The 19,995-nt window shown below is 36.1% G+C and overlaps 1 protein-coding gene across 1 annotated transcript in view; it reads left to right on the top strand.

Annotated features, from left to right (window-relative positions):
- Positions 1 to 19,995, top strand: part of LOC139729069 (sorting nexin-17-like) — a 54,413-nt gene that overhangs the window by 8,279 nt on the left and 26,139 nt on the right. Inside the window, exons 3-4 of the mRNA XM_071639996.1 lie at positions 6,814 to 6,989; positions 17,001 to 17,094. Of these exons, the coding sequence (XP_071496097.1) occupies positions 6,814 to 6,989; positions 17,001 to 17,094 (270 nt within the window). The remainder of the gene's footprint in view (positions 1 to 6,813; positions 6,990 to 17,000; positions 17,095 to 19,995) is intronic.

Here is a 19,995-nt window from a genome sequence, read left to right as displayed (position 1 = left end):
TGATGCGATGATTATTCATGCGATCCTTATCTAAATGATGCTTGCCAGCACATCCACCTGACAGCAAGAATGGTATTTTGCAATATAAACGGAAATAAGCTGTTACTGCATTCAATACAAAACAATGAAATGGATGCCTGCTAAATCATAAACTGATGGGAGTATTCTGATCCCCTGATCTAAATGCAAGTTCATTCTTTTTTTGAACAGAAGTTCCATAAATTGTTATGTCATGCAAGCTTTGTATGCATTATGCTGCTTTGAAAACAAGTGAAGTGCCGAACCAACTGAGAAAAAAGAAAGGTCATTTGTACCAATGTGTACATGAGCTACAGTGTATACGAACTGGCTTATTACCCTACATCGACGTAAATAAGCACTGAATTGATCAGTGTTTTAGTAGTAGCCATGATAAAAAAGTCATGGGCGTACATACTCAAGCAGTATTCAAACTTACGACCTCCTGATCACCGGACCAGGTGTCATCTCCACTAGACCACCATGCTTTCGCCTGACAGCAAGTAGTGCTGATTCTAATCCTTATAACATGCAGTGGGTACTGCGTAATTATTCAAATTCATGAAATTCTTCCGTTGAGATGTTTTCATTGCAACTGATTGACAAATTGCCCTACATCAACGTTAATAAGCTCACTGAATTGATCAATGTTTTATTAGTAGCCATGATAAAAAATCATGGGCATACATACTTGAGCAGGATTCGAACCCACAACCTCCTGATCTCCGGACAGGTGTCATCTTCAGTAAACCACCGAACAAGGATTAGAACCAACACTTCCTGTGCTTTATAGCATTCTGTAATAAAAATTCTGTAATACTGATGCAGGAAATTCAAAAGATAAATCTAATGGTCTCATTCACTGCTGGATAAATGTACACATGCAGTGAAAGCCAGGCTAGACTCTTCAATGTGGCATGTGATCAGTGGCCTTGATGCTAATCACAGTTTATTAGGCTACCCTCCTTTGTTTCAGTCAAGCATAGTGTGTATAGCACTGCATTTGATTGTTTTCACCACAATCTAGCTCAATTAAGTGCTAAAATTTGCTTATGTTGGGGGAAACTTGTGTTCATAGTTGGTAACTCGCGTTACATGCCGGTAACTCGCGTTACATGGTAACTCGCGTTACACTTTTCATTGACATTTTTTAATGTGATAACAGTGTTTATTCAAGTCAACATCCTGTGTACAGTATCAGGGTGTGATGAATTTAGAAAATTATGATTCCCAACAAATTACCTCCACTGCTTCCTTCAGAATGAAAAATATTTCTTGTTTCGGTAACTCGCGTTACATGGCTCAAGGGCTGAACTTTCATGTGGTGATTAGAATTTTTTGAAGGTGGCATAAAAATTTCCTCATGGGAGACTGAAGTAGAACCAATTTGCTTCTTTAAAATGAATTAATTGAAGTGCTAGCAGAATCTTTCTATTAAAAAAAGTTATATCAAGTTAAGCATGCATTTTAGCAATTTGGATGACAGAAAAATTGTCTTCAACATTTGTAGCTGTTTCTCGGGAAATATTTGACCGATTGATATAATTCTTTGAGTTTCTTTAACTTCAATATATGGGTAATACATAATGAGTAATTCTTTTGCAATATGATAAAGTTGAAATTTTAGTGCCATGTCCACATTCCCATGGAATTGCCCAGAAGCACTCTGAGAGCGCAGACCTCCGCCAAGCATGCAGCCTATTTCCATCCGCACTGATCTTGTTCTTCCACAGAGATCAGTGATTTCCACCAAAGATAGTAGCAAGCGTCTTTGATTTCCACCCATGCAGTACGTATACTGCATTGTGTGCTGAAAGCCGCCCAATTTTCCAATATAGCAGCCTTTGTTACGTCACAAACCCTCAGCTGCACGGCGCGCCTCGCCCTAGCAGAAACTAGAGCACGCACTTTAGTGCGCGCATGCAAACCTCAAATACACGCAGCCTGAACTCCCAAGTTCATTGACCCTACCTGCCAAAATATCAAAAATCCTTCATAAATTCCCCCAAAATTCTCAGATCACTACCAAAAGTTAATCGTTTGGTACTTGTGTCATTTTCAACCTTTCCTGCAAGTTTCATCCCAATCCGTCAACTACTTTTTGAGTTATTTTGCACACGGACAAACTAACAAACCATCGGTAACGAAAACATAACCTCCTCCCTTGGCGGAGGTAATAACATTGATTTATGACACCTAATACAACAGTGTCTACATTTTGTTGTACACTTGTATACATAGATGTGCATTAATTATCAAACATGCTTATTTGATGTCAAATGCACCAGAAACTGGGAACTTGTTGTGCGACATGTACAATGCTTGCATTCATTAATTTGTATTCTAAAGTTGCACCACATTACTCAAACATCCAGTACATACAATAGTAATAATAATGAATGGCATTTATATATTGCTTTACAGGTGTGTCTTAGAAGTGCATTAATTATCAGATATGATATTTGATGTCAAGTGCTCCAGAAACTTGAAATCTGTTTTGCAACGTGTAAAATGCTTCCCTTGATTAGTTTGTATTCTAAAGTAGCACCACATTTACTCAACCATAAGTTTACATATCGTATGGTAAGACGTCTTTTTTTGTTTTGTTTTCTGGTCAATTCCAGCGTAACGGACATGACATTCAGACAACTTTTTTGTAATTCAAACCATCACACAGTGAAATTGGCAGTCCCCAAAAGATTCTAATTGAGTTTATCAGACACATTTAAGTATATGTAACATACACAGAAAATTTCATGGAAATTTATCATGTGGTTGTCGAGATATTGCATTTTTTGCGAGCGTAACGGACATGACACTAAATGGACAAGGCATTTTGATCTACTTACCATTATGAAAATTCCTGTGAATTTTTGGATAAGAAGCAGCTGGTTTTGATCTTGATTAAACCTTTAGCTCACGCTTTACTCATAAAGTCCTATTTTATAGTAGTTTTACTGTTCATTCTTTTTTAATAGTTTAAAACATTGCGTAACGGACATGACGCTTTGAGTGTAACGGACATGACAGTTTTGTCCACTTTTTTTAAGCTGACAGAATTTTTTTATTGCAAGGTATAGCAGATATTTAATTGTTGGCATAGTAAGGTTAGAATATAGGGACAGACGTCATAACTGCAATCGTGTAATATTTCTTATATTTTCATCATTTTAGGGGGGTTGGTCTTTTTATATATTTACAAAACAAACAAATATAAAACAAATTTGCTCCTGCACCAGCTAGCTACAGTTAGTGAGAAATTTCCAGTTACTACCACCCACCATAGCAAAACAAGACATATAACTACCTTATACTGTGGTGATTTTTTTCTTTATGGCCTAATATTTGATACTATAATATTATACACTAGCGTAACGGACATGACACCCTTGGAAAGTGAACCATATTTTAACTTCATTGTTTCAAAATAAGAAGATTAGAATAACTGCACACTGCTACTACATTATGTTCATGATCAAAACATTAAAAAAAAGGTCCTTTTGCAGGTTTCAGAGATCTAACAGCTACTCTAAACACATGGAATACAATGCCCAGAGTACCACAATGGCATACATGTACATGTACAACACAGAAGAACATGTCTCCATCTCTGCGGATAGGCAAAGGAAACTGAACGAACCAGATCTGTATGAAATAAAAAGTTTGAATGGAACATCATTAAAATGCACTCATGATTGCATCAACTTTTATGCAATGAAACAGGACCACAAAACTGTCTGGCACCCTTTTCAAATTAGTGTTATCATTTGAAAGAAATATGGTACGTTTATTCCATTTCTGCAAAGTTCTTTCATTTAGCATAGTGTCATCCTTGGGAGTAACATCATCCTCTGTTATCCAATCTTGGATAGGCTAATTGTAAAAACTTCCACTACTAGTACTAGTACTTTATCATTTTCAACTAATGCTTTCTTTTCTTGGTTAGAAGTGAATGATGAAGCCCCTTGTTTTCTGAGAATTTTCACAATATACCATTTCCATGTAGAGTGGTCACCTGGGCAACATTTAAGTACATGTATTTCATGTTTTCTTCATGGCAAATTCAACTTGCACAAACTGTATAATCAACTTATTGCTTGTTTAGACACTTCTTGAGGCTTGCCAGAGTGGTGTGGTTACATACAGTGTATTCTCACCAGCTTGGGAGCAGGACCTTTTAAAATACTGGATGCTCTCCCTACGAACTGGTTGCAACTGATTATACAGTGTACCTTTCAGTGGATAAACATCTTCTCATAGCAATTAGCATCTCAAAATTGTGCTTTTGTATGATGCTGTGTGCTGTCATATACTGTATACCGGTATAATCCCTATAGCACAGAGGTACATCTAGTTTATAGTTGTATTGATGAAATGGATAGGCAGCATTCAGACCAACTTTCCCTGACCATAGAGCTACATGTACTTTCAACATGCTTGATATTGCCAACAAGTCCATCATCTGCACTCTTGGCATGTGATATCTCATTTATATGCCACTGAAGGTGTGGATTTATAGAGTCATAGAGATGAGAGAGGTGCATGTATGGATACAGTACAAACTTTTTGTCCCCGCCGAACGAGTTCGAGCAGGGGACTATGAAACGGGCTCCGTTCGTGTGTGTGTCCGTGTGTCCGTCCGTCCGTGTGTCCGTCCGTCCGTGTGTCCGTCCGTCCGTGTGTCCGTGTGTGCGTCCGTGTGTGATCAAAATCTTCAATTTGCTACTTCTCTGTCATTTATGAGCCAATTTTGATTCTGTTTGCTTTATATGATAGCACTACATGGGAGCTTTGAAACTTCTACACAGAATTTCAGTCGTGACCTTTGACCTTGACCTTTGACCTATATTGTACATTTTGCTACAAAATGCTACTCCTTCGCCATTTCTAACCCGATTTCGATTCTGTTTGCTTTATATGATGGCACTAGGTGAGGGCTTCAAAACTTCTACACAGAATTTTGACCTTTGACTTCTTTGACCTTTGACCTTGATTTTTGACCTATATTGTACATTTTGCTACAAAATGCTACTCCTTCGCCATTTCTAACCCGATTTCGATTCCGTTTGCTTTATGTGATGGCACTAGGTGAGGGCTTCAAAACTTCTACACAGAATTTTGACCTTTGCCTTCTTTGACCTTTGACCTTGATTTTTGACCTATATTGTACATTTTGCTACAAAATGCTACTCCTTCGCCATTTCTAACCCGATTTCGATTCCGTTTGCTTTATGTGATGGCACTAGGTGAGGGCTTCAAAACTTCTACACAGAATTTTGACCTTTGCCTTCTTTGACCTTTGACCTTGATTTTTGACCTGTATTGTACATTGGCTACAAAATGCTACTCCTTCGCCATTTCTAACCCGATTTCGATTCCGTTTGCTTTATGTGATGGCACTAGGTGAGGGCTTCAAAACTTTACACAGAATTTTGACCTTTGCCTTCTTTGACCTTTGACCTTGATTTTTGACCTGTATTGTACATTGGCTATAAAATGCTACTCCTTCGCCATTTCTAACCCGATTTCGATTCCGTTTGCTTTATGTGATGGCACTAGGTGAGGGCTTCAAAACTTTTACACAGAATTTTGACCTTTGACCTTGATTTTTTACCTATATTGCACATTTTGCTACAAAATGCTACTTCCGGCGGGGACATATATTACGCACCGCGTAATTTCTACTTTTCCTTGTTTTAAATTCAATTATGAGGCAACACCATCCTTGAATCTTTGTTGCTGTATCATCAGTGATCATGCTCATTGGATGCACGAAGATTCATTCGTGCAGGAGTTCCTGGCTGTTGTGCTGACTCCATGGTGGATACATGTTTAGTGGTCTACAATATGTACTTAAAAATTGTATAATAGTAGAAAGTGCTAATTTTTAGTATTAAAGGGAAGACTTAGAGTGAAAACTCTATTGTCTTGCCTTTAGAGTCCATTGTCTAAATACTCCTTGGAATGACAACTGCTGTTTATCAGTCAGGATTACAAGAGGTGGGAATGGATCAAACCTGTGTAACAGGGTAGCAAAATCATCTCAAAATCATCTCAAATCAACAGTCTTCTATTGAGTAATGCGCAGACTTAATTATTTACTCAAGTATAGAAATGTCCTACTATCCTCTAGCAACTGGAACTAATCACCACCCTGTTTCACTGGGCCACAGTGTTATTTCTGCCACTTGTCTAATATGAGGTGTCATGTCCGTTACGCAAAGTGTCATGTCCGTTACGGCATTTACAGGAAAACTAGAAGTGGCATAGAAAAATGGTTTCCACACATGCAAGGGGATTCAATCCTAACATAGAAAATGAATTTGCAGCAACTTTACACTAATTTCCTCTTGGCTATGAAAACTTATAGTAAAAAACGTAATGGACATGACACTTCAAATGTTAAAGAAATCACACAACTTTGAGGATCAATGGGACAAAAACTGATGAATGCTAAGGAAGTTGGCTGTGATTTTCTATTGATATATACACTGGACTACAATCTAAAAGCTGAACAAGGCCTCCAGGACATATCTGGCGTTCTTTAGAGACAGGAACACTAAACTCTTTAAAAATAGCCAAATTTTTGTGCTAATGCAACACATCATAATGTATTTTCATAGACTGAAAAAAATACCAAATTTTGTCGTGACAAAGATACGACTAGTGGAAAATGAAAATATATATATGTTACTTTTTTAGAATATTTGAGAACTGAAGTGAAACTCAAAACTTCATTTTTTCACTAAAGTGAACATTTCTCATGGAATTGCCCTTCTGTTGCTTCACCTGCAGTAAGTCAAGACCCCAGGATAGCAAACAGCGACATTTTCAATGGCTTCCTCCTGACGTCGCAAAAGGAGACGCGACGCGAGGAGCCCATAGACGTCGAGTTGGATGTCTACATGATGAACGGGAGCAGAGTGAAAGTGAACATCAAATCCACAGACCAGACGGATGACGTTCTGGAGGTTAGAGTGCTAATTTTTGGATCGATTTCTACCTAGTTTTAATATTTTATTTGATATCAACATGATTTTAATTGATATTAACTTGATGTACACTGTGCAGTGTACATTGTACATCAATTGTGTGCATTGTACATCAATTGTGAATGGAAAGTACCTGTAGAATGTGTTCCTCTGTAGTAGACGACCAGTCCGTTTCAGGGGGATGTGCTGGATTGTATCTAATGAGAAGTCTATTTTATGAACAAATCAGCCAACGAACGTGAACATTAATTTTATGGTTAGGAACACTCATTTTTAGATTGATATCAACCCACTGTACAATGTACATTGTGCATTGAATGTGAATGGAAAAAATGAAGTTTTTTTTTCTGTACTTGATAAGTCATCTGTTTCAAGGGGACATAATAGAAATTATTAGATTGTACAATATGTATTGTAAAAGAAGTTGGCTATTTCAACAGACAGACCAACAAAGGTGTACATGTACATTCATATTCACACTATATGTGATTGTGTCCCAACATGCCTCGCGTCAAGGCACCATAAATTACGTCAGCGCTCTTTAAATTATTTTGCATACAATTGGTTGGGCAAACCAATTATATGCAAAAATCAGCCAGGTCCTTGCGTTGTCATGGATAATCCTTCAAGGGGACTCATAGACCGTATTTGGATTACTAACTAGTACTATTGAAGTACCGTCATTAAACAGCCAATGCTAGATCAAAATCAAAAGTACTTGTCAATTATTTCAGAGAGGATTGCGTGGGGAGGAAGCACTCTGGGTATATCTCAAGCATGTGAATCCTTTTTATTGGTTTTAAGAACCCATAAGATTACAAATGAAGTGTACCCAATAGCATGCTGAAATGGTTTAAATAATAGCAGTCTCTCCTTATAGTGTACACACCCATTAACCCATTGAGGATGAGTCCCGAGTATACTCGGGCAGGTGTCTATGGGAAGTGTGTCTTGTAGCAAAATCAGTCCATCCTCAACGGGTTAACAAGGAGTTTCTGTTATTCTTGGAAAATAGAATGGACGTTCTGTTGTCTGAGATATCCACTGTGTATGGTCATACGTATGAGAGAAGCGATCTTAGGAGAGTGGTAATGTGCTTTGATAGAGAATACCACTACAGTGTGCCAAACTCCTGTAATGTTCAAGTTGATTTCTTTATCTTTCTTTTGAAATGCTTAAATCGCTAGTTTTCAACTTTGCCTACATGGGCATGTCTGGAAGATCTGTCATTGCCTAGAGTGAACATTGACTTTGAATAAAAGCAACAAGAACTAAAAATGCTGTCATATTTTCTTCTAGCTTGGCCAAAATATTACAACTCTGACAAAAGACAGTAAAATCATTTGGATGTCATGAATGGTTTCATTCAAAGGAAAATTTCAAAAAAGCCAAAATATCCACATCCATGTGTAGTGTGATATATTGACAATCGAATGAGATCCCATGCTGTGAGTATGCTTTTGCATGCTACAATATTGTACATAATGCGTACTAAAAAGCAGTTAATGCAATACATTTCAAATGTATTGCACATACCAACATCATCATAGCAGAGTATCAGACTTATTCTAACACATTGCTCTTGACTTCTAGCTGATGGTGGGACTTAGTGCAGAGTAGGAGAAGTTGACCTTGAGCCTATAATAATAAAACAATGAATGTTATGGCAGTAAATGATGAAGGTGTCGTATTGTATTCTGCTATACAGCAAGAAGAGGAAGGAGAGTGTTAAAAAATCAAACAGCGATGACGCATGTCTGGCAAATCTTGACACTTGTGACAAAGCCGTCAGTGCGTCTACTGCATCACATTTTTACTCAAACTTGTCAAACTTGATACTCATCTTGAACTATAAATACTTTTGTATTATTAGATGTAATGAACATGTCAAAGTGCTTCATTCGTGCTTTATAAAATTGGGATGATACATAGACCCATTTGTAAATTCTAAAGGTACAGAAAAACTTGTGTGTATTCATTTCTGAACCTGTATGCCCACTGAGTGTATTAAGATTCTTTCTTGTGAATATCGCCAACTTTGTATTTAAACTGATATTCACACACAATCACAAGTTGTCCCCTCTTAATTTTACTGTACTATAGCTAAGTAAATTACGATAAAAATGTCTCTTTAATATGGTATAAATGCGATTATTTTGAAGAGAAATGTGGCGAAAGTTTTAATCTAACTCGAAAGATGCTTCTCCCACACTCTAAACCAAAACACAACAACCCACACATGCATTTCTTTTTTAATGACAAACACTTGTACATTGTACAGTATGTCATGCTACTGGCTGTTAGTTCTTTCATTCCCTGATCCAAGAAGTTTAGTCCCCCTGAGAGGGTACAAGCTCTACAGTGAGGGCGGGTACCTAACATTGTCACAAGTGAGACGATGAAGCAAGTACGTGTTGAAAACAAAACTTTGGTACCTTTAATAACCTGTTGAGAACGGGCTGATTTTGCTACAACACACATTTCCCCATAGACACCTGCCCAAGTATACTCGAGACTCATCTTCAATGGGTTAATACTGGTGACTGACATTACCTGCTTTACTCAGTGGTAAACTGATGTTACAATGTACATGTACACATTTCAGTAAGTCCATTAAAACAATCTACAATCTACATCTTCAATATGTGTGTCTTACCAATAATTAAAAGCATATATTGTAGTATATATGAAAAGAATGAAGGCATGTGACTGCAGAGCAAAAACGGTACAAAGCAGCTGTGGATGTGATTGTAAACATAGATAGAAAAATATTGCCTTGGTAGTACAAAAAGTGATATCATTTTAAGTAAAACATCTTTAGATCATTTTGTTTTTATCAAGATACATGTACATGTAGCTGAGAAAAATGTATGACGATTTGGTTGTGATTAGATACAGTAAAGTAATACTGATTTACAAGTACAATTTGTAAGCTGTGCCCTGTAAGAGATAGCCTAGATTGCAGTAAAGAGTACTGCAATTTTTTTTTTAATTTGTTGTCATTTGACTCCAATTTTTAGAAATAATTAACAGAATTGTATTCAGAGAAATGTACACTATGTACTGTAGACTACATTATTGTAGGTCATTGACATTATGAAAGGGCAAGTCCAAGCTATTTTGCACCAGTAACGCGTGGGACATCACAAGAAGATTTAGCCCTATATTGCACTGTTAAGACTGAAACTTCATATGTTGGGTTGCTTTTGATAGCTAGTAGGCATCTTCGTTCAAAATAATAGAAATAATGAAAATCACGCGTTCAGTATTTAATTCATGCAAATTTATTCTCCAGTAACGCGTGGGACCACAAAAATTGTCCTTTTTTTCTTCTTTTACTTTTATCTCAATTATTGTGAAAATACTTGGTATACTATAAAATCATTACAAACATCTTTTTCTACAACAATAACTGTACCTGAAACAAAACATTTCAGAAAAAATCATGAAACTGTTTTCTCTCAAGGTCAATTATAGAAAGATGGGTATAGTAACGCGTGGGACAAGTAACGCGTGGGACATTTTTGTCACTATGAATATTGTGATGTAAATTGCACATTTGCTCAGAGAAACTTTAATATGGGGTACTAATTATCTAAATAGATGTGTTTCTAATAAATTCTTGCAATCTAAATGATTTAGACCCACCAGAACAATAGATATAATAAAAAATATGAAATGCTTGTGTTATCCTTTATTTTTTGACATTTGACTTTGAATGTGACCTTGAAAATAGTATGTAATGATCTTTTGTGAATTATTTATCCAAAGTGGAACTTTTCACCAAATTTCAAGTCAGAATTCACAAAATTACAAAAAATCCCTCAATAATGTACACATTTCCCATAGAAGACTAAGATTAAGTACACTTCCATTGACTTGTACACAAATCGTCCCACGCGTTACTAAAATGTCCCACGCGTTACTAAATTTAATTGAAAATTGCAAGTATGAGATTTATCAGACTAACTTTTTATCTCTTGGATATGATTAGGTCCATTGTGAATTTGGTCTTTTGAAAGTTTCAAGTCAATTAAATCATTAACTTTTATGCAAATGAGAAATAATGACCTAAAAAAGTAACGCGTGGGACAAGCTAATTTCGGCCCATCCCTCATTTGCATATTTTAATCAGTTGAGAAACTGAAAATCACAGTCATGATGACTTGTTGGTCAGACTTAAGGTCACCATACTTATTTTCATAAAAACTTGTAAAAATTAGAAGATATATTTTAAAATGCAGAATTTTTGAATGTCCCACGCGTTACTCTAAATTTTCATTTATGCAGATTAATTAATTTATTGCTGGTTATGCGGAAGGATTTTTCTTTTTTCTTTTTGAAATTCATGTATTTTAACTTCTTAGCTTTAAAATGATACCAAGTTTATGTAGATTGACCCATTTTGAATTTTCAGTCTTGTGTGATCAAATAGCTTGGACTTGCCCGAAACCGTTTTGTAGAGATTTCATAGAAATCAATTTACTGATTGAGGAAAGGGAATGGCTTTTGATGCATGTAACATGAGAAACAACAACAGCAAAAAAAGATTGAATTATAAAGTCTTACGTGTACATGTGGGTACATGTAATTTCATCTCAAGTTGTGTAACAAACGACTTGAAATGTCTTGAAATATGAAACCATGTGTATCATACAGTTGCAATGTAGATTTAGGGCAATTACCCCCTGGGCAATTACCCCGACCCTTCCCCTTCCCCTAAACCCTAATCTTAATCCTGAGCCTAATCCTAACCCTAACCCAAACTCCGAACCCTAAACCTAATGAAACCCTAACCCTTATCTTTACTCCAACCTTTAATATCACTAACCAGTATTTAGCAGGGGGGGGGGGGGGGTATACTGTAATTGCCCTGATACAGAATTGATACAGCTGTACAACAATACTGGTGGTTATGTGATCTCAGTTCTTGTAATTGCTTACCATTGTCAAGGAGTAAGGCTGACAGATACCTGATAGAGTCTCTGGCATGGGGGCGTACTTTGACACTCTGTTACAACATAGAGGGAGGTCAACATTTGAGGTCACTTCATTGTTGTAAAGTGACTTCATATACATGTACACAATATTGTGACTGCCCCAGCTCAAAACCCGCAACAAGTAGGCCAAAATGAATTTTTACCATTCACATGGTTTGAAATCTTGCAAGCTCTGAGCTTTAAAATAATATAACTTCTTGTTGAAATTGGACCACTGTAGCTCATTCAAAAAGTGATTGCAATAAAATAGAGTTACAATTAGGAGGTGCAGATTCATGATTTTGAAAGGGAGAAAAGAGGATTTAAAGATTAAGGTCACTCAGGTGTGCTGTGCAGAAGCATCAATGACAGTAAAATCAGCACCTGTTGTGACAAAATATGGTCCAGAAAAAAGAGCCAATAACTGGATTTTTCCTTTGTTTTAAAATAAATCTAAAACCACCAAATTTTGACAGGAGGTAGAAAAGAGTTTACTCTCCCAGGTACGACAAACTTTGAAATTATGTCAAGTCCGTCAACCCTAATGACTATTTTGGTCCATTAGGCCTACAGAGAATCCTGATCTGCGATTTTTGATTTGTCTTGAGATGGGCAGTCACATTTGTATGTCCTTATAGTTGAAGGTTCATACCAATTAGAATGTGTACAGCGTATTTCTGAGTTTAAAAAACAACAACAACAACAACAACAAACAAACAAACAAATTCTATGGTAACACCATGTGCTGAGTTGTTCAAGTTTCTCCGTAGAAAATCTCATAACTCAGCCAATTTTTAAAAGGACTCCAATTTGTCAAGAAAGAATTTCATAGATAGATTTTGTTAGCCGATGGCATTACTGTAAAATTTGTTCACTCTACTGCTTATCCCCATGCCTTGCAAATTCCTTTCTTAATGGAGCATTTGAGAAAGTATTTCTGTTGAAAGATAAATAGACAAAAAGTGAGAAATAGGGCAAGTCCAAGATAATGCGCACGTTACGTATGGGACATTCAGAGACTTTTATGACCTGAAAAATAGTGTTAATGGCCTTTGATCATATTGAACTTCATCATGGTGATTGATATCTAGAAGAAGTATAATCATGTAAAATATTGAGAAAAATGACCTTAACAATTATATTCTAGAAGAGAAAATATGTGCCGTTACGTATGGGACCAGAAAAATTTTGTTTTTTTGAACATTTTTTTCAACCTCAAAACTCTCTGAAAGTATATCATTCAACAACTTGTAACTCACTGTGATGAAAGTCACAACACTCAAGATTATCACAGGTAAGTTTCATGTCATTAGGCAAAAAGCTCTAATTACAGGTTCTAATTAAAGACAGACATGACGTGTTACGTATGGGACAGTTACGTATGGGACAGTTTGTCCCCCATTCATTTAGTGTGTGAAGAACCATGTTTATGGGTATTTTGCATAATTATTGAAGTAAAATCAGTTGAAACTACTCAAATACTGATCCAGATTGTCAGGGAAACAATATTCCCCAAATATTAACCATCATAATCATATTCAATCATATTTTTATATTTTTATGACCAACCTGGGTATGCATGCCCTTTGTCCCCCATTCGTTTAGTGTGTGGAGAACCATGTTTATGGGTATTTCGCAAAATAATTTTGCAAAATACCCATTTAAACAAATTTTTGCATAATTATTGAGGTGGAATCAGTTGAAGTTACTCAAATACTGATCCAGATTGACAAGAGAACAATATTCCCCAGATATTTACCATCATAATCACATTCAATCATATTCTATATTTTTCATGACCAACCGGAGTATGTATGCCCTATTTTTATCAGGATAGTTACTACTGAAAAACTGAATAGTTTAAAGTGTTTACTTGCATTGATGAAGGGCAGTTTGCCATTTAGTTTCAATAAAAAACAACTTGACACAAGGAATATTAAGTTTAATAAATAAGCAATACCTGCTGTGTGAAACCCCAGTGATCGAGTAGATATATATGATGTCTGTCTAGCAGTCAGGTCATTGATTCGAGTCACAACTCAGTATGTATACCCATGAATTTTTTGTTGTGGCTACTACTGAAAACTGAATAAGGACAATTTGTGTATCACTTGCAATGAAAAAAAAAAATCATTTTACTTTTTATTTTTTTCCTACATGTATATATATCACAACCATTTCAAATTGGATCTCCATCACATAAACTTTGAATTCCTCTAGTCTTAGGATTTTATGCTCTTAAGTAATTCATATAAATTGGTTTCCAATCATCTCTTTAAATGTTGAAAACTGAATCCCCATTTCTACAAAAAACTAGACCATCCCTTTAATGCTGATTTTTCATTGTGTATTTTGCCATTTTCCCCTCCCCCTTTCTGAAAATTGTTCAGTCAAGTTCATGTATTGTTTCAAGTGTCTATAACTCAAAAAGTAGCTACAATGTTGGGATGCTTTCTTCAGGATGATTGACCATTTGTGTACTGAGAGACCTTCCTAGCTAGCTACATGCATTCACATGCAATATGTATGAGGATGTCCCATACGTAACGCATTTGTCCCATACGTAACATTATTTCAATGCCCAATAAAAAATATTTCTTTTATTTTTTTTTAATTTTTTCTCTGGTATTTAATTTCTCTAAACAATAAATTAGAACTTTCCAAAAGGGCATTAAAATAACCTTAGCAATTTCAGAAAAAACCTAAAAAAATGACCTCATTTTGTTACGTATGGGACATCTCATGATAGGACACGAGCTAATTTGCATAATCATTTGCATAATCCCTAAATTTTCATACCAAGTTAAACTATGGGATGAACTTCTTATGTCCACATATTAATCAAATATTATTTGCTTTCCTTTGAATTAATATGAATTTTTATAAATGTCCCATACGTAACGCTGTGTTTCACATCTATGCAAATGAAGCCCTTGAAATTTGCATAAATTTACATAATATCATTTTTTCCTCCATGGAAATCAAAACTTCAACTCATAAGCTTCAAAATGATACCAAACATGTCAATATTGAGCAAAGATGAAATTTTGCCTTCTGAGGGGACCTTATCTTGGACTTGCCCAATACTGAGCATTAGGATCTTCTTACATGTATTTTAAACAGCAAAATTATTATTAAGAAACTCATGCTTAATGATTTTGATAGTGTGCCCACATACCATCCTGTGGGAAACCTCTAATTGAATATCAAATTCCAAAATCTTGCAAACTTGTAGAATTCAATCACACTTTACTGAGGTTTGTGCAGTATGACATATCTGTACATTGTATTAAGGGACAAGTTCACCTTAGGATTGAGAGAATGCAGCAAAGATAGTAGAACACATCAGTGAAAGTTTGAGGAAAATTGGACAATCCGTTCAAAAGTTACGAATATTCTAAGTATCTGCGCAGTCACCACTGGAAGAGAAGACTACTACAGTGTATGATGTCACATGCGTACAACTATAAAGGAAAATAAAAAGAGAATTTCACAAAACTTTACTTTTTGAATAAAGTGTACATTTCTTTGACTTGCTACTGACGTATGTTAAGGGTAATATTATTCCCCTTCCTTCTGAAAGAGAGAAGTCAAGTGTTCTTTTGTTATGTGAGAAAAATGGGAATATGTTGAATTTTCTTTATTCTTTCTTTATATCGTTGTTCTCATATGACATCACAAGCTACAATGAACTGTATAGTAGTCTTTTCATCCAGCCGTTACTGAGCAGAAACTTCTAAAATTCATAACTTTTTAAAAGATTGTCCGATTTTCCCCAAACTCTCACTGATGTGTTCTACTAATATTGCTGCATCTACTCAACCCACATGTCTATGAAGGTGAACTTGTCCTTTAGATATAGGGTACTTTCATAGTAGAAAAATGTTTGAGACACTGGTTATGGTTTGATGCTGCTGCTAACTTTACCATCCAGTATCATCATGATGCACAGATCTACATGATCTGCAATTGATGTAGACTTTGGAATCGTGTCTAATACTTACATGTAAGTTGGGAAAAGTCAAAGAACATAAAATAGAGGTGCAGAACTTTTCCGGCATGTTGCGACTCTTATGACAATGAAATTGGGTGACAATGAGAGGAAATCCACCCAAAAAATAGAAAAACTGTAAAAGAAAGAAAACAAAATCCCTGCAGAATGTTCCAGAAAAGACAATAAATTGGATAAGAAATATAATAAGGAAGATATGATATTTTCTTGATGATTTTGAAATTTCACTTTTTTTTTTTCACAAAATGTTTCTTGAGCAGTCCTTATAAACATTCAAATGAACAATTTGATGATGTCATGCCCTCACAATTTTTCATGTATGTTGTGTATGGAAATTGGAAACTTTTCTTGATTGTGGTTAGGGGGTTTAGATTCTAAGACCCCGTTTACAGTAATTGAAAGGGCCGGGCTCGGCCATGGCCGAGCCCGGCCTTCGTTTCACTGTAAACGCGCAAAAGCTCTGAAGGTAGTCTCGGCCATGGCCAAGGCTGGCCTTTTCTCACTGTGAACGCAAACTGGGCCAAATGCGGTACCAAATTTAGTCTGGCTTCCAGACCCTCTGCCCGTACTATTTTGCTATTCAAGATATTAATGCCCTCAACGTCGAAAACTAGTATGGTTTAAGGTGGTTTTGTCCTGCTAAGGCCCGGCCCTGCACTGTAAACGGAGTCTAAATCTTTAATCATTGGCAGTTACTTCACAGATATCTATGCCAATATCATAAAAGTGCAAATTGCTGAATGAAGCACATCACTTTGTTGTAACTTAAAGGTAATCAGGATACACTCAAGCACTTTAATAATACTGAATATATATTTTAAAAACCTACAACAGGATTTTACTGAGATTATCACTGCAAATACTGGTTGATGCATTTTAATTTCTTATAATATCTACACTGTATTTCAACCTCTGATTCATGGAATTGTACTAGCTGGACATGTGTATTAGTATAACACAAACTCTCTCCCTCTCATTTATTTTCTCCACAAACTGCAGAAAGTAACATCAGAAGTTGGACTACCTGACCAGTTCACATACTATTTTGGTCTTTTCCTGGTTGTCAAGGACAAAGACGAGGAGGCTGGAACAAGTAGGTGGACACGTTTCCTGGTGCATTATTACCTCCGCCAAAGAGGTTTTTACGTTTTTGTCACCATTGGTGTATTTGTCTGTCTGTTTGCAAAATCACTCAAATAGTTATGAATGAACTTGAATGAAACTTACAGGAAAAGTTGAAAATGACACAAGGAACAAATGATTAAATTCTGATAATTATTCAAATAAATGTCTGGATCCAGAATATTTTTTTGAAGTTTTTTTTTTGAAGGATTAACATTGGCAAAAAATGGGCCAACAAAGAGGGAGTGTAAGCTGTGCGTATTTCAGATGTACATACATGCCGTGCACTGAACACACGCTTGAGGGGCTGTGCAGTGTACAGTACTGTATACACCATATATTTCGCGAGTCTAAATTTTCACGAATCAGGAATTCCCGATGATTTCGCGAGTGGTTAAATTCACGATTGTGGAGTCCTGTACTGAACGGGGAAATGTACACCCGTATGTCACATCCACACCAGGAACAGAGTCAATATTTTTGCGTGTTTTTAATTTCGCGAATAGCACCAGACTCGCGAAATTCGCGAAAATAAAAACCTCACGAAATATTCAGCGTATACAGTAACTGCTGCTGATGAGGTAGACTTTGAGACACAATAGAACTTAGGGTTTGTTATTATTGGGAAATATTGGCGATTTTCACCATCTGCACATATGGTTAGAAGTACGTTTGTGCTCTCCAAGTGCTATTCTAGTTTTCATCTTTGAAAAACCATACATAAATTGTAGGTCCTGTCCTTGTTCCTCTTTGAACCTTGAGAGCAGAGACCGTTTTTGCAAACCTGGAAATGCAGGACTCTCTGGTGATATAAAGTGTTCTCATCATAATTTCTAAGTCCGAGAGTCAAAAGTCGGTCACTTATCTTGTCCTGATAAGCTCTTGTCTGCAATTCTGCCAGACAGCAGACATATATTCCCCGTTCTGCTGTGCACAAAGTTTTGTGCCTGCTTGAGTGTTTGAAATAATTGCCCAGAGATGTGAGATTGTGTAAACAGTGTTGAAGATATCAGATGTTCAGTGTGTGGGAGTACAAACACATAGTATAGTCTGGATGGGAATATGATGATATTTGTAGGATTCCTGTGGTTACATTAATTTCAAATTTAGCAAAGTGATGTCATGAGAAAAATAAATAAGTGCTGGACATAGTGATATGCAGGCATTCACCTTTCCTGTCAAGCTGAGCTTGTAGCAGTGAATTCCACTTGAAGTGTGTACTTAACAAATGACCAGATAGCAAAGTAGCATACTGTAGCTAATGCACAAGTTTGTAAATGAAAATTATAGTCCATTAGGAGTTTAGAATGGTTATTAAACATAGACATAGAGAATATTATTAACAAATGTTATAAACATTTCAATTTCGATTTCAATTTCATTTCAATTATTTAATTATTATTTCCATCCATTAAAGGAATTACATTATGTTTTATATAGTTTATTAAGTGAAAAAAATATTTTTACCCAATTATCTACAGAATCAATAATACTGAATGTGCAGTCAGTTTTGTGTGTAATGCCTTGTCTTGCACTTGTCCCCTAAAGCATTTTATGAGCGCTAGCAAATTGCCGTTCGGTCCCTCATTGTTTAAAGTTGCCGGCATTTCACACTCGTCTGGTATGCGTCTGAACGGTCCTTATTGCTTGTTGGTAAACAGTGCCATTGCTGGCTTCTCCATCTGGTGTGAGGCATACAGTAGAAGTCACTGTTTATTTAGTGATTGCAGAGGAGCTGTGGTGATAAAATGTAAGAGAGCATTAGAATAGAGGGGGGAAGGGAATGCTAGAACTATGTGATTTTTATAGCTGCTAGGCCTTGCCTAGTGGACTAGTTTGTATGTTCGTGATTGTATACTGCTGTGCAAAGTGCAGGGTATATACCAGAGAATGTTTAGTTTAGATTATAGGTATTGAAACCATGATATGCTATTTAAGCTAGTTCCTTTAAGTCATGGTATTCAAGGTATTTGTCTGTGTGTATGTGTGTGTGTCTCTATATCTGTCTCTGTCTGTGTCTGCGTGGTATATGCACATGCACACGCAGGCACCTACAGGTGTATATTATTCATTTAACTCTAATGTTCCTGGTTGCCTTAATACTCACTTGTTTTTTAAAATTAACTGCCCCACCATCCTTCTTATCCCCACCCACCCATATGAAATACCATGGTTCCATGTTTCATTAAACCTCCAAAATTATATGAATTTGAAAGAATGTTCAGAGTATCCACACTCTAGGTATTTTCAGATTTGGTGAATGTTTGGATTTTTAAAACAAGTTTCCTACTTTTTATATTAAATAAATGTTTTGTTGTTCTCAGCTACAGTGTACGTACAGTGTAAATCTATTATAAAATCAAATATTTTACCCTATTTTTTTTTGTATGTTTTTGCATCACTTTTTTAATGAAAACCCAAGAGTAGGAGGCATTAATTGTTAATGACTACAATAGGTCAGTGGTACGGACAAAGATGAATACCGTTGCCACATTTTCAGCAAGAAAAATCCCCACTTGAAGCAGGATATAGGACTCTTATGCAACACCTTTGATGATCTAGGTACACTCATGAATGCTGTTTGGCATCTTTCCCTGTTATCTGAACGTAAGAGGGCAAACATAGCTTTTACAGGGAATACAGCATCTGTAATGTCGACCTTTGTCCATGCATAAAATGCTTACAATGTACATACACTGCAGTTTAAAATACAAGGAAATAGTGGTGGAGGGGGAGACAGTGAACCCTGTTAGAGATGGCTATAAGGGTTTGAAGATTTAGATTTAAAAGTTTGACTTACTACAGCATTATATGACTTGGAGTACTTGGTAATTTTTGTATGAGTACACTGTATAATGGTTTTAGCCATACA

The sequence above is a fragment of the Diadema antillarum genome, unplaced genomic scaffold (genome assembly GCF_040938485.1).
Source record: "Diadema antillarum isolate AM-2024a unplaced genomic scaffold, OU_Dant_1.0 seq00000217_RagTag, whole genome shotgun sequence".
Lineage (NCBI taxonomy): Eukaryota > Metazoa > Echinodermata > Echinoidea > Diadematoida > Diadematidae > Diadema > Diadema antillarum.
This window is presented reverse-complemented; position numbering and strand designations above follow the sequence as displayed.